At 41.1% G+C, this 14,365-nt stretch overlaps 1 protein-coding gene across 1 annotated transcript; it reads left to right on the top strand.

Annotated features, from left to right (window-relative positions):
• The first annotated feature begins 1,436 nt into the window (after positions 1-1,436).
• nmnat2 (nicotinamide nucleotide adenylyltransferase 2) lies at positions 1,437-14,351 on the top strand. Its single transcript, XM_010883279.5, has 11 exons — positions 1,437-1,647; positions 5,458-5,546; positions 6,308-6,375; positions 6,840-6,918; positions 8,816-8,945; positions 10,349-10,429; positions 10,527-10,571; positions 10,786-10,862; positions 11,179-11,280; positions 11,395-11,462; positions 11,777-14,351. Exons 1-11 carry the CDS (start codon positions 1,563-1,565, stop codon positions 11,877-11,879), a joined length of 927 nt encoding a protein of 308 aa, XP_010881581.1. The 5' UTR covers positions 1,437-1,562; the 3' UTR covers positions 11,880-14,351.
• The last annotated feature ends 14 nt before the right edge of the window (positions 14,352-14,365 follow it).

Raw genomic sequence — 14,365 nt, forward strand, 5'->3', positions numbered from 1 at the left:
CAGTGGTGTTCCCTGATGCTAGTGGCCTCTTTCAGCAGGATAATCTGTGGGATGTGTTGGACCAACAAGTCCAATCCACAGTTGCTCCACCTCGCAACTTACAGGACTTGAAGGATCTGCTCCTAATGTCATGGTGCCAGATATGACTGGACACCTTCAGAGGTCTTGAAGAGTCCCTACCTTGGTTGGTTGGGGCTGTTTTAGTGGCATGCAGAGGACCAACAACATATTAGTCAGGTGGACATAATGTTTTGGCTTCACATTTAGGCAGGAGTATTCAACCAGGGGTGAAGGGTTCCCTTAGGGTCCACGGAGATACTGCATGTTGTCTTTGATCTCCCAAAATTATTTTACCTAAATTATGTGTTTTATAATAACATTATTTTACATGATATGTGTTTATTTTGAATATATAGAGTGAGATCTGTTTTGAAATAACTGTTCCTCAATGGTGTAGAGAGAGGGGAGCAGAAAGGAATTTGTGTTTTTGAAGTTAAAATGTGACTGCAAATGTTGAATTAACAAGGGTGGTTAAGAGACAATTATGATTTTGGGAAGGATAAGTTCCTTCCCCAAACTGTTGCCACAAATTTGGAAGCACCCATTTGTCTAAAATGTATTTGTATTCTGTAGCAATAAGATGACCATTCACTGGAACTAAGGGGTCTAGCCCAAACTCTGAAACACAGCCCCAGACCATAATCCCTCTTCCATCAAACTTTACAGTAGAAACAATGCATTCTGGTAGATTGTGTTCCCCCTTGCATCCGCCACACCCAGATTCTTCCATCACACTGCCAGATAGTGAAGCATGATTCATCACTCCAGAGAACATGTTTCCACTGCTCCAGACTCCAGCCGATGCTAGGCATAGCGCATGCTGATGTACGGCATGTGTACAGCTGCTCGGCCATGGAAACCCATTTTGTGAAACTCCCAATGCACAGTTCTTGTGCTGATGTTGCTTCGGTAAGCAGTTTGGAACTATGTGGTGAGTGATGCAACAGCACACTTTAGCCCTCTGCAGCCCGCTAAATGGGTTTGCGTTGTCTACAACTTTGTGGCTGGGCTGTTGTTGCTCCTAGATGCTTCCACTTCACAACTACAGCACTTACAATTGACTGGGGCAGATCTAGTTTCACAACTGACTGGGGCAGAAATTTCACAAACTTACTTGTGACAAAGGTGGCATCTTATGAAAGTGCCATGTTTAAAGTTATTGAGATATTCAGTACGAACCATTGTACTAGAAATGCTGATCTGTGGAGATTTCATAGCTATATGCTGGATTTTATGCACCTGTGAGCAAAATAAAAGCCCATGCCACAAAAAGTATGCCCTAACAGTATGGCTATTCTATCAATTGTTAAATCATTTTTTTTAAATCAGAGTTTATTAAATGTACTGTGCCTTTAAGATGGAGTGCAGTGACGCTCTGTATCCTGCGAGGAGACTGGGATACTGCCGCATCCAAATGAACCTCGCCTCTCTCTGCGTCGCTAACAGCAAAACAAAAAAAGAAGAAATCGGTAGTTTCAGAAAAAGATACATCAAATTATAACATGACTGAGAACACTAAAACGCACGTTATTTTGCTTTCTTGTGGAAGTTTTAACCCCATCACTAAAGGGCACATTCATATGTTCGGTAAGTATAATGTACGTATTCTTGATATTTTAAAATAATGTTTTGTGTTCCAGATGTTTTAGGTAGAGAATGAGAGCGCGGTATTTGGTCTGAATTAACGTGGTAATTAACCTATATACTCTAGATCTATATTATTATGCGAGAATTGCGTGTTGTTGTTCGGATTATGTTTTGTCATGCACCTTTTTTGATGGCCTATTGCCTGTTCGCTCTCCACGAAGTGGGTGCTGAAATGGGCGACGGCCTCTTGTCTTACAATTAACTTAATAGTGTTACCGCTGACATTTCAAGTGGTGGGTGTCTTTATTTTGTTTTTAGTTTTTGATTAGCGTGTATGTTTAAACTGACATTCCATCCAATCTATTAATTAAATCTACAGGTTTGTTATTAGCCTCTGCTATATTTTCGTGGTTGTATGCTGCGTAAGTGGGACCAGTCCTCAAAAAAGACAGAAGAAGATATTTTAACGTAGGCTTGGCTGTTTGGAGATTCAAAGGCAATAGGCTTATGGGAGTTTGAGCTCCTGGACATAAGGGCTTCATGTGCGTGTTTGGGCATGGTTGCATGATAGCAGATACTGCGTCATTCATAATGATAGAGAAATCTTACGTCAAATCCTATTATCATATTCCAGTACAGTCAAGCAATAATCTAAAATATAATATATTGGCTAAAACACAAAAGCCAGACTTCATTCCCAGAGCAAAATGCCTGGAAAGCATATGAATTCTCTCATGACAAAATGTTTTTCATACATACTTGTTTTCATCCGTTTTTTCATGTAATGTGACTGCTGCCTTGCAATTTGTTCGAGGTTGACCAGAATGTTTTAAACCCTAAACAAAACTGTTTTTAATTTTGTCCTGATGCTAGGGAGATCATATTTCTACAGCCAGATACATTAGAAAAAATAATCCATATTGGCCAGGATTGTATTAATCTTTTTTAAACAGTTAAACTGACTCATCAAAATCTTGGAATGCTAAAAATGAATAAATCCCTTATTTAATAAAATGCTATCAGTGTCTAAAATAGAGAGTTTCTTTGGATAGTAAGAGATAGTTATCATCCGTAGAGTGAATGAAATCTTTAGGTTGCAACAAATCATTTATAGAAAAGGAAATTGGTTGGGGCCCTGAATGGCACATGATACAGTCACTGCCTCACAATTAGTTGTTTTACTGAGAAACCACAGGGTTGAAATCCTGCTTGCGGTTTATCCCAGAGGTACTACGGAAAGCAGGGCAAGTGGTCAGCACCATCCTGGTTTGTGGAGTTTGTATATGTATATTGCATATGACCTTGCCTCATCGAGCTCTAGCAAGTCCTTTTGGCATCTTGGACACATTTGAGCTAAATCTAGGTAGAAGGTGGGAGAGTGTGTTTCTTCTAGCGTGTAAGGATTCTGGTAGACTTCCTGGGTGAGTGAGCAGCATGAGAATAATCAGAATGTGTCTTCAGAAGACACCTCTACATCGACTGTCATCGACTAACATAAGACATGAGGTATAACCTTTTATGGTTAAACTTTATAATGACAGCCCAGGTGTGCTGCTGTACATACTCTACAGGAACATTTAAGTCACCAAACTGTTGATTAGCATCTGCTTACTAAGGTTAGGTTCAGGATTGGTTGGGGGAAGGTTAGAAGGTTAGGGTTAGTAAATTGTTGAAATGTTACTGAAAGTCTACACATAGTCTGAAGAGCTCCTACAGTTGGACCTTTATGATGCACAAAATAAAGTGTTACCCTGTTATATACTCCATTAGAGTGAGTGAAGTCACTATGCTGCGTCTGGTGAAAACCTGGAATATCAGGGAAAAGTGAAAAAAAACCATGTTTTCCTGACCTATTTTTCAAACCCCCCTCTATGCATGCCCTGGAGTAGCTGTTATATGAAAGTACTCTTGCTGCTTATATGAAGCATTGGAAACCCCTGGTGAGTCCTTCTGACTCAAAAAGAATTATATAAAACCAAAAGGGAAGCAAATGCATGTATAGCATGGGCTAGCTGCTGAAATGAAAGTAGGTAACATTAACTGTTGTCAGATCACACATTTCCATAGTTGAGTTTGTTTCCATCCATCGACGGCCATTGCTGAGAAGGATGGTGATTCTGTTAAGAATGTAATGGATGGCAGCGATTTAGTTGAATTCTTTTCCATCCTTCTCCATGAATTGTTGACAAGATTCTAGATTTTCTACACAATCTTGAATCTTGGCAATCTTTATCATCTCACCCAATGTCTCCAATTAACAATGTCTGGGGTCTGAAAAGGCAATCGTTTTCACTTTTAAACTCTCCTATGCACTTGTACGTTTTAAAAGTTATTGTTCTAATTGAAATCTTGTTTTTATTGTATATTATAAACATTAAATGTAATGATCCTGGTGTGGCCTCTCCAGTCTAAAAATAGTGCATGCTTTTGACCTGAGCCTTTTGGTTGAGCGCTACATTAGGATTAGAGGGTTGTTTGAGAAGCAGCCCATTTAGATTATCTGATTTGCAGTGCAACCCCAGACCATTTTCTTTCTTTCTTATTAACACTCAAAGCGCACAGTAGCTTTCCCCAGTTCCTAACTTCATGACCTCTTGTCCTTAATGAATAATTCATTTTGTAATCATATTGACGTATATGACATCCGCAGTGGCTCTGGTCATTTAACATTGGCACTGTACATTACACCCCTTTAAGATGATGACACAGAGTAGGTTCCAATAGACAGGGTGATTTGAAAAGGACACAAATACATCTCTCTGTTAGATGCAGGAAGTAACTCAACAATAACAGATGGACTACATTAATACTTGCTGAATCAATAACTGCTTTTCTATGGACTGCTTATACTACAGTATATATATATAGAGTGTATATACAGTATATAGATACATGTGCTATATATGCATTTGCTAAGCATTTCACATTCAGCAACACACCAGATTATTTCACAACAGTACCCTTTGACAAACAATGTAGTAATTCAATATTGACAACAGCTATAAAACATTTTTACGAGCAAAAATGTAGTGACCAAACGTTCATTACGGCAAACATGACTGGTGAAAATGGTACTATTGTGCATACTGAAGGTTTTAGATTGATCACAACTGAGTAAAAAAATATGTTCAACAGGAATTTAGATTAAATAATTACTTTTTATAGAACTAATACAAGGAATATTTAAACTTTTGCATTAGTAATCCTTGAATCGTAGTATTTCAAGATAAAGATTGTGGTATTTCAAGAGCTGCATGTATGTAGCAGATTGTGCGCTTGTCAACATTCTTCATCAAGAATATCAGCAATATGGAAGTATTGGCAATGAAAAAGTTAAGAATGTAATTTGTACATTTAATGTCAGTATAACAATAAAAAATAAAATCCAGATAGCACATTAAATAGTGATGAAAATATTTAGTTCCAGCTGAGGTCAATTTGGTTCCCAAGGCAAAACCACCAGCAATGGGAGTCTGCCTCTCATGCTGGAGACCCCTGTTAGCTCTTCATCTCCATCTCATGTTCGCTACTATGTTTTAGTGGGATGGTGGCTTTAAGGCCATCAGAACTCAGCTCAAGGTGAGGAAAGTGGTGTGGTCAGTCAAAACATTGGGGAATTCCTTCCCAAAATGGAGGGGCCAGTTTGGCGACCTTCACCATGAGCTACATGAAATTTTTCCCCAAGTGAGTTTTTCCTATGAGGGGTGTCATTTGTATGATGTTTATCTTTCCCGCCAGAGACCTGGGTTCGCTTCTTGCTCCCTTCGTTCGCTACAATTATTTTACAATCGCGTTCTTTTGTCTTTACAGAAAAAGCCAGAGAATACCTTCACAAAACAGGGAAGTTCATTGTCATTGGGGGGATTATTTCACCTGTACATGACTCTTATGGAAAACCGGTAAGAACTGTGTTTACATAATGTTTGTATGTAACTCATCGTAGCCAGTTGTCATTACAGTTTACAGCAGTAATCTATCAATATTACTAACTGATGGTAATTTTTGCAAATGAGTGACTGCTTTGTGTTGTGACTGCTGAGTGTTGCTTCATTCAGTTAATGTAAGCCAATTTTAATTCTTTATTACTTTAATTTCTGCAAGGACATTGCATAGTAATCAGAATTCTCTGTAAAAGTGCATGTTTTAGCCAGCCATCTTATTTACAGCCATAGTCCCTGGGCAGGTCATAAACAACAATCGTCATCTATTCTCCTGAGACGTTTCTAGAATTAATGAAAAGCTTGTCCCCGTTTCTTTCTCTATAAGAAACAGAAAACATGAATAATAAATGTAAGAGAAGAGCTGTATCTCTCAGATCAGAAATCTTCAGTGCATTTTTCAAATTGTTGTGTCCCTCGCACGGAAAATACATGGATTGAATGAGGATGTTATTACATCCTGGTTCCACAAATAATTGGCCTCAGCTACGAAAAGTAGTCACAAGAAATATTCTACATATATCTCTATTATTTGCAAATAAAACATTTCAAACCTGTCATTTTCCTTGCAGAGAAAAACTGTAGAGAGAATGAACACAATGTGTCCCAAACCGTATCCACTTCCTAGTGCCCTACATGGGAATACACTGCCCACGGAATGCGTACTTAACACAATGGCAGCCAGCTGAATGAGTATTGATCCCCCGTGTCTTTGTCCACAGGGTCTGGTCCCCAGCAGACATCGTCTCACCATGTGTCAACTGGCAGTCCAGTCCTCTGACTGGATCAGGTGAGTCACTGGATATCAGTTGAGTACGACAAGGTTGCCACCCAAATAGTACCCTACTCCCTGTGCACTAATTTTGACCAGAGCCTTACTGGGTTCAGTTTGGCAGTCCGTCTGAGTGAATCTTGAATGGCAGTAAGTCAGAGGAGACAGAGGTGTTATTCAGTCAACAGGACAAAATCCCTTCCTCGACTGGTCCACTGAGACAGGATGTGTTTCATGCAGTGCCATTATCAGCCACGGAGTGTGAGGTATTTAGGAGATGTCAGTTATCATTAGTTTTATTACCCTGCTGATCAGAAGGATGTAGATCAGGGCCTGTATTCAAGCAAGAGTACCAGTGCTGATCCCGGATCAGTTTTGCCTTTGCGATTATGATTAATGTGTGGGAGGGAACTTGATCCTAAATCAGTACATGAACGGATTAATAGTCAGGAGTTCTTTTATCATGAGTAATTTTCCTGCAGAGTGGATCCCTGGGAGTGCTACCAGGACACATGGCAGACGACATGCAGCGTGCTGGAGCATCACCGTGACCTCATGAAGGTGAGCCGGGCCAACTCAGGGAATAGTAATCAAGGATTAGCATCATTTTATCCAAAGCCACTTACAGTCATTTAATTTTGCACTGGGAAATGCCACAATCCGGGCATTTCAAAAAACATGTACTACCTCATGAGCTGTACATTTTATAATTCATGGAACATATCAAGAGCAACTTGATAAAAGAAGTGTAGTTCAGACAGAAAATACCACATTTTAGTTTAACAATTTATTAGAACATGCACAACAATAATTGTTTACAGGTCTTGGGGTTACGTTCTGCTCCTCTGTGGTAACTTACTGCCATCACATGATCATGTACACGATACTACGAATAACGATATCAACACCATAATATCATCAATAGCAATCCCCATAGACAATGAGAAAGGTACACAGTACCGATCCCCCCATGAAAAGGAAACACAGAACCAAACAGGTGGTGGAGGCAGCAGTGGTGTGTGGCAGGGGAGGCAGGGGTGGTGGGTGGGTAACAGGTGGAGGCGGGGGTGGTGGGTCGGTAACATGTGGAGGCAGGGGTTGTGAGTGGGTAACAGGTGGAGGCAGGGGTGGTGGGTGGGTAACAGATGCAGGCTGGGGTGGTGAGTGGGTAACAGGTGGAGGCAGGGGTGGTGGGTGGGTAACAGGTGGAGGCTGGGGTGGTGAGTGGATAACAGGTGGAGGCTGGGGTGGTGGATGGGTAACAGGTGGAGGCTGGGGTGGTGGGTGGGTAACAGGTGGAGGCTGGGGTGGTGGGTGGGTAACAGGTGGAGGCTGGTGTGGTGGGTTGGTAACAGGTGGAGGCAGGGGTGGTGGGTTGGTAACAGGTGGAGGCAGGGGTGGTGAGTGGATAACAGATGGAGGCTGGGGTGGTGAGTGGGTAACAGGTGGAGGCAGGGGTGGTGGGTGGGTAACAGGTGGAGGGAGGGGTGGTTGGTGGGTAACAGGTGGAGGCTGGGGTGGTGAGTGGGTAACAGGTGGAGGCAGGGGTGGTGGGTGGGTAACAGGTAGAGGCTGGGGTGGTGAGTGGGTAACAGGTGGAGGCAGGGGTGGGGGGTGGGTAACAGGTGGAGGCAGGGGTGGTGGGTGGGTAACAGGTGGAGGCTGGGGTGGTGGGTGGGTAACAGGTGGAGGCAGGGGTGGTGGGTGGGTAACAGGTGGAGGCAGGGGTGGTGGGTGGGTAACAGGTGGAGGCAGGGGTGGTGGGTGGGTAACAGGTGGAGGCAGGGGTGGTGAGTGGGTAACAGGTGGAGGCAGGGGTGGTGGGTGGGTAACAGGTGGAGGCAGGGGTGGTGGGTGGGTAACAGGTGGAGGCTGGGGTGGTGAGTGGGTAACAGGTGGAGGCAGGGGTGGTGGGTGGGTAACAGGTGGAGGCTGGGGTGGTGGGTGGGTTCCCAGCGCACATCAGAGTGAGTGAGTAACCCGACAATTATATAGTCAGTATGAAATCTGCTATTGTGATAGGAACAATCCCATTTGTCAGCTGATATGTCGCTGACCAATGACCACTCGGATTTCCTGTCTGAACTGGCTATGCTCATTGCTGATAAAAGTAAAAGTAGCCTACATTGAATGCGGCAGAATTACCAACTGTGTGTCGAATGGAGTCATAAATGATGAATTAATTCACTGCCCACTGGCTAAATGACATGCTTGGAGGAAGTATTTTTAAAGATGGAGAGGAATTAGAGCTGTTTTCTGAAACGGCCTGTTCTTTTACAGTCTACATTGTTTCCATGGCAACAACACAGTCTCGGAACACTGTATAAAACCACTACATCTGTGTGTCACAGAGGCAACCCCTCAATCCGAACAATCTATTTGTGCCGCTGGCCTAAACTGGATTAAAGGGCATTTTCTAAGAGTGAAGCTTTCATTTATGGTCTTTTCCTTTCCGCAGAGAGTCACCGGATGTATTCTGTCCAACGTGAACACACCATCCAGCACTCCAGTGATCGGCCAGCCACGGAATGACACCCAGAACACCATCTATCAGAACCACAACACGAATAACAACAAGCCCACGGCCAGTGAGTGATCGTCTCCATTACTCAGAACTATCTTCCAGGTCCCATTTATGCCGTCCACATTAGGTTGAGAATGGATGTCTGCCTAGAACCTGAAACAACCCTGTTTCCAAATGAGTTGGGACATTGTTTATAATGTAAAGAAAAACAGAATGCAATGATGTGCAAATCATTTAAACCATATATTTAATAGAAAATAGTACAAAGACAACATGTCAAATGTTGAAACTGAGAAATATTATTGTTTCTTGGAAAATATATGCCCACTTTGAGTTTGATGCCAGCAACACATTTCAAAAAAGCTGGGCTTATTAGGTTTATTGGCAACAGGTTAGTGACATGATTGGATATTAAAAGAACATCCCAGTGAGGATGAGTCTTTCAGAAGTAAAGATGGGGAAGGGTTCACCAATTTGTGAAAGACTGCGCAGGCAAACAGTGCAACAATTTAAGAATAATGTTTCTCAACGTAAAATTGCCAAGAGTTTGGGAATCTTATCATCTACACTACATAATATCAATAAAAGATTCAGAAAATCGAGAGAAATCAAGGGCAAAACCCAATATTGAATGTCCATGGTCTTCAGACCTTCAGGCAGCCCTGCATTGCAAACAGACCCGATTCTATAGTGGCATTACTGCATAGGCTTAGGAACACTTACGGAAACCATTGTATGTGAACACAGTACAATGCTGCATCTACAAATGCAAGTTAAAACTCTACCATGCAAAGAAGAAACCATATCTATACAACATCCAGACCAGCTGCTGCCTTCTCTGGGCCACGAGCTCAATTAAGATGGACTCTGTCCTGTGGTCCTGCGAGGTGGAATACTGTCCTGTGGTCTGATGAATCAAAATGGGAAATTATTTTTGGGAATCATGTGTCCCCCGGACTAAAGAGGAGAGGGACCACCCTGCTTGTTATCACCGCACAGTTCAAAAGTCAGCATCCGTGATGGTATAGGGGTGTATTTCAGCAAGACAATGCCAAACCATATTCTGCACGTATTACAGCAGCATGGCTCCATAGTAAAAGAGTCCGGGTGCTAAACTGGCCTGTCTGTAGTCCACACCTGTCACCTATTGAAAACATGGCTGCCGGGCTCCTCATTTCCCAAACACTTACAGAGTATTATTAAAAGAAGAGGTGATGCAACACGGTTATAAACATGTCCCAACTTTTTTTGCTGGCATCAAATTCAAAACAGGCATGTATTTTTCCAAGAAAAACTGCATTTGCTTTTAAGCAGCGTCCCAACTGTTTTGGAAAACAAAGTTGTACATTTTTTATTTAAAAAGAAGTGGTTGTCCTTTGCCAATACCTGTCTTCATTTGCTCTTCAAACTGTAGTTTCTAAATCTACAACTACAATGTCTGATGTTTCCATACTTATGCCTCAACAGCTAAGCTGTGGGGGAAGATGAGTGAGAGCTTGGGCAAGATTTGTTGTGTTCGCCCCCACATTGACCGGTTCACATTTGTGGGTAAGTAATAGGCTACACAAGCAAGTTCCTGAAAAACTTACCATTGTAAAGTGTAAGTTTACTATCAATAAAATAACATTTTCTTTTATCTGAAAAGATGAAAATGCCAACCTTGGTACTGCAATGCGCTATGAGGAAATTGGTAAGCTAATCGCTCTCTTATTTGTCTCCTTTGGATCAATGTATTAATGTGGTGCATTGTAAGTTTTGTCGAAATATTAAAGCTTTTGTCTAGCTAGGGCAAACAACAATGTATCATTACTTTGTTCATTATTGTGTCATTGAACAGGAAAGTTCCACCCATTAACTCAGTTTTTAATGGGTGACTCAGTTCTTGCTTTCTGTCTATGTTCCAGAGTTGCGCATCTTGCTCTTGTGTGGCAGTGATCTCCTAGAGTCGTTTTGTATTCCGGGCCTATGGAAAGACAGTGATGTAAGCCATTGTGAACTATCCTTCGCACAGAAAATTATAACTATTTTAGTTTTGTCTAGTCTACTGAATACTTTGCTAACACATTTGTCTAAAGTTTCGTGCTAATGTTCAAAGATGACATATCCCAACCTAAAGACACAAAGAGGGGAACAAATGGTTTGGAATAAAGATTACATTTTAATTGAACCAGAGGTGTGGATGCAAATGATTTGATACCATAGCATAGATGTTTCATCTGGGACACCTCACCTTTACCATTACACTGGACCCTTTTCAGTAAGGCAATACTGCAAAATGTCTTACAAATGGTTTGCAGATGGAGGTGATTGTGGGAGACTTTGGGATTGTCGTTGTGCCTCGGGATGGAGTTGATACAGAGAGAATAATGAACCATTCTTCTGTGCTGCGCAAGTACAAGGTAATATTATTATTATGTTATGTTCATGTTTTAATATTAAATCAGCTCTGTATTATACAAAATTATTTTCATTTTAAAACACTTGTGAAATGTGCACTACATTTTCTTTTCCAGGATAACATCATCGTAGTTAAAGACGACGTCAACCACCCAATGTCCATCGTCAGTTCAACCAAGAGCAGGTTAGCATCACTGTAAATCATAATTGATTGACCTTTGGGCTTGGATTAGGCCTGTTCAAAAAAGAGTGGCACCAAGAAGAATGCAGCCGTTCGACTATGTCTCTATTTCACTCTGCACATATTTATTTCACCTTCTCAAAAATACGTTATGTATGTTTGGTCACTGTTCAATGGCTTTTTGGTATAACAAAAACATTTCCTAAACATTACTGGGAGATTTCCCAGACAGATTAAGCCGACCCTTGAAGTTCTACTAAGCCATCCAGAGAGAACATTCTGTGTATTCCAATTCAGTGGCTGTTCCCTTCCCTCAGACTGGCCCTGCAGCACGGGGACGGACACGTGGTGGACTACCTGAACCAGCCGGTCATTGACTACATCCTGCAGAGTCAACTCTACATCAATGCCTCTGGATAGGAACTACTGCCCCAGACTGCTGGCCAACTCGTCCCTGTCTGTCTTTCATGTGAAACGTATAATCGAGCTGTCGCATTTCCATTTAAGGAGTGTTAGGTGTCCATGTCCCTTCTGACTGTGTTAAAGTGACTCATCGAACCTGTGGATGTACAGCCAGGTGCCTGAAGGCTGTGTGGCACCTCCCACAAGCGAGTACGCGAAGGCTCTTGCAGCCTCTGTGGGATAGAGATGGCATTTAGGCCCGCGTCCCAAATGGCAACCCTATTCCCTGCGTGGCACACTACTTTTGATGATGGTATACAGGGCTCTGGTGAAAAGTAGCGTGCTTTTATAAGGAACACAGTGCCATTTTGGGCCACAGGCTTGGTGTAGAAAGCTGGTGCAAAGATTGTTAGCTAATGAATGTTGGCATTTGCTGTTTCATTTAAATCTGTCAGTCTTTAGATTTTAAAGGATTCCTTTTTTTTTTTGCATGTTCCAATTGTTTTTGTTTTGGCATGAGTACTAACTCACTTCGTAGATATGAGATGTTGTGAAAGTGTTTCCATAGAAACCAACATATAGTGGGTATCCACCTTCATTTTCTAGTCACTCGGATTCTACTGTTTGTATAGAAATGTCTCTATGTATCTGCGATTGCATACCAACGCCAAAATGTTTCGTCTTCAGTAGGCATTCATGTAAAATTTGTTTGCGCATAAGAGAATGTTTTTTTTGTATTTGTACATTGTTCTTTTTGTTTGCTAAGGATTTTACATGTTTTTTCTGCATGCCACCAAGCAAATGGACTACTCAAGAAACAAATGCAATGAACCTCTTTCTTACTATGTAGCTAGCTACTCGACATTCTACTTAGTGAAAAAACAACAGCACAACCTATAGAAGTGCATTTCATGTGCCTGAGGATGAATCACGGATACTAAAGTCTCCCTCTCCCTTGCACTCGACACTGTCATAATATCATGAACCTGAAATAAAGTTGTGCTCAAATGATGTTGTACTGCAAAGGAGAAGGGGACATAGCTTTTGATCAATAGCTTCTTACTGGAGCTCCTCCTGTTCAGTGCTTGGACACTTTAGACTGTTTAGTTTAATGAGCGCTGAGTGTAACCATTGACCCGCACAATAATGATTCCACAGGCTTACTGCAAGAAAGCCTAAAGGGTGTATACAGGATAATATCCAAATTCTGCTCCATTGGTCGATGCAAGATATACAGTTATTTGGTTTAAGTGGCTCAAATTGTGACCGACGCGTCTTGCATATATATACATGCGTGTCCATTAACAATATTGTTATTCAATTTTAATAGCCAATGAAACAAAAACAAGATACATTCCAATGCCTCCTGGAAATCTCGTAATTCATTCTTTTTTTAAGAGAGAAACAAGTGCAACTGGTTGTCAATATAGTTGTGTTCTCCAGCCTTTTGGAGAGCCTAGAGGGGAGGCGTGATGCAATCAATCGTACAACGTGTGTAAGATGCTCCAGACTCACAACATTGATTCTTATGTGGTCTCCAAATGTAATGATGAACAAACCTAACTGGGTTCAATATCCCTTCAAGCGGTCGGTCAGTGCTATACATGCCTCCACTGAGTCTTCATATCTAACACCTCGCTTACATATAAGAAGTTATTTATTATTTTGAAGACAGGTTTCAGATAAACAAGACGTAGTGGAACATCTCAGATGAAAAAAGTATCATAGTATGGACTCAGTCCCTGAGTGGGTGGTATAGGCCTTAAAGTAACTGTGTAGTACGAATCTCACTTTTAAAAGTGGATATTCTGTTTACTCATAAACAATGTCATCCTATAATTGTGGCCCAAGCATGAATTGGATGAAGAAAACTGTTGAAAAAAATATCAGACTGTTTAAAAAAAGAAAAAAGCTTGCTATTTCATCACAGAAGATGTCATCCTACAGAGAAGGATGAATTGACCAAAAGATGAACAAACAATGTTACTTCTACATTTTATTGGTCTACTTGCATGAATCTTTTTAAATGACCGGTATGGGTCCTACACTACGATGTTGTTGGGGTATGTCCACATAATTCCAAAAAATTCCAGAGCACTTAACATACTTGGTTGAATCGTGCAGGCAATTTTATTAACGCTTTATTAATATAAGTGTTTTTGTTTTGGTAGGAAACCAATTGTAATTAATAAGAAGACTATATTTCATAGAAATCCGTGGGGAAAAAACTAAGCAGTTACTTTGAGTCTGTTTAAAATATATAACTCAATAAATATTTAATCGATACTTTATTCTGATAATTGATTTATTTGGTAAGGAGTCGTGAACACAAAGCTTGAGGGAATTCCGTGTTAAATTACAGTTCAACTTTCAGATCAGGTTTGGAAATGATTTGTATTTTCGCATCTTTGATGGTGGACTGAATAGACTGACAACTTATTTGCTCTCAGTCTTTTAAAACCTGCATAATAAACCAAGTGTGTAATCTCATCCAAGTGTGTTAC

This window comes from Esox lucius, chromosome 3 (genome assembly GCF_011004845.1).
Source record: "Esox lucius isolate fEsoLuc1 chromosome 3, fEsoLuc1.pri, whole genome shotgun sequence".
Lineage (NCBI taxonomy): Eukaryota > Metazoa > Chordata > Actinopteri > Esociformes > Esocidae > Esox > Esox lucius.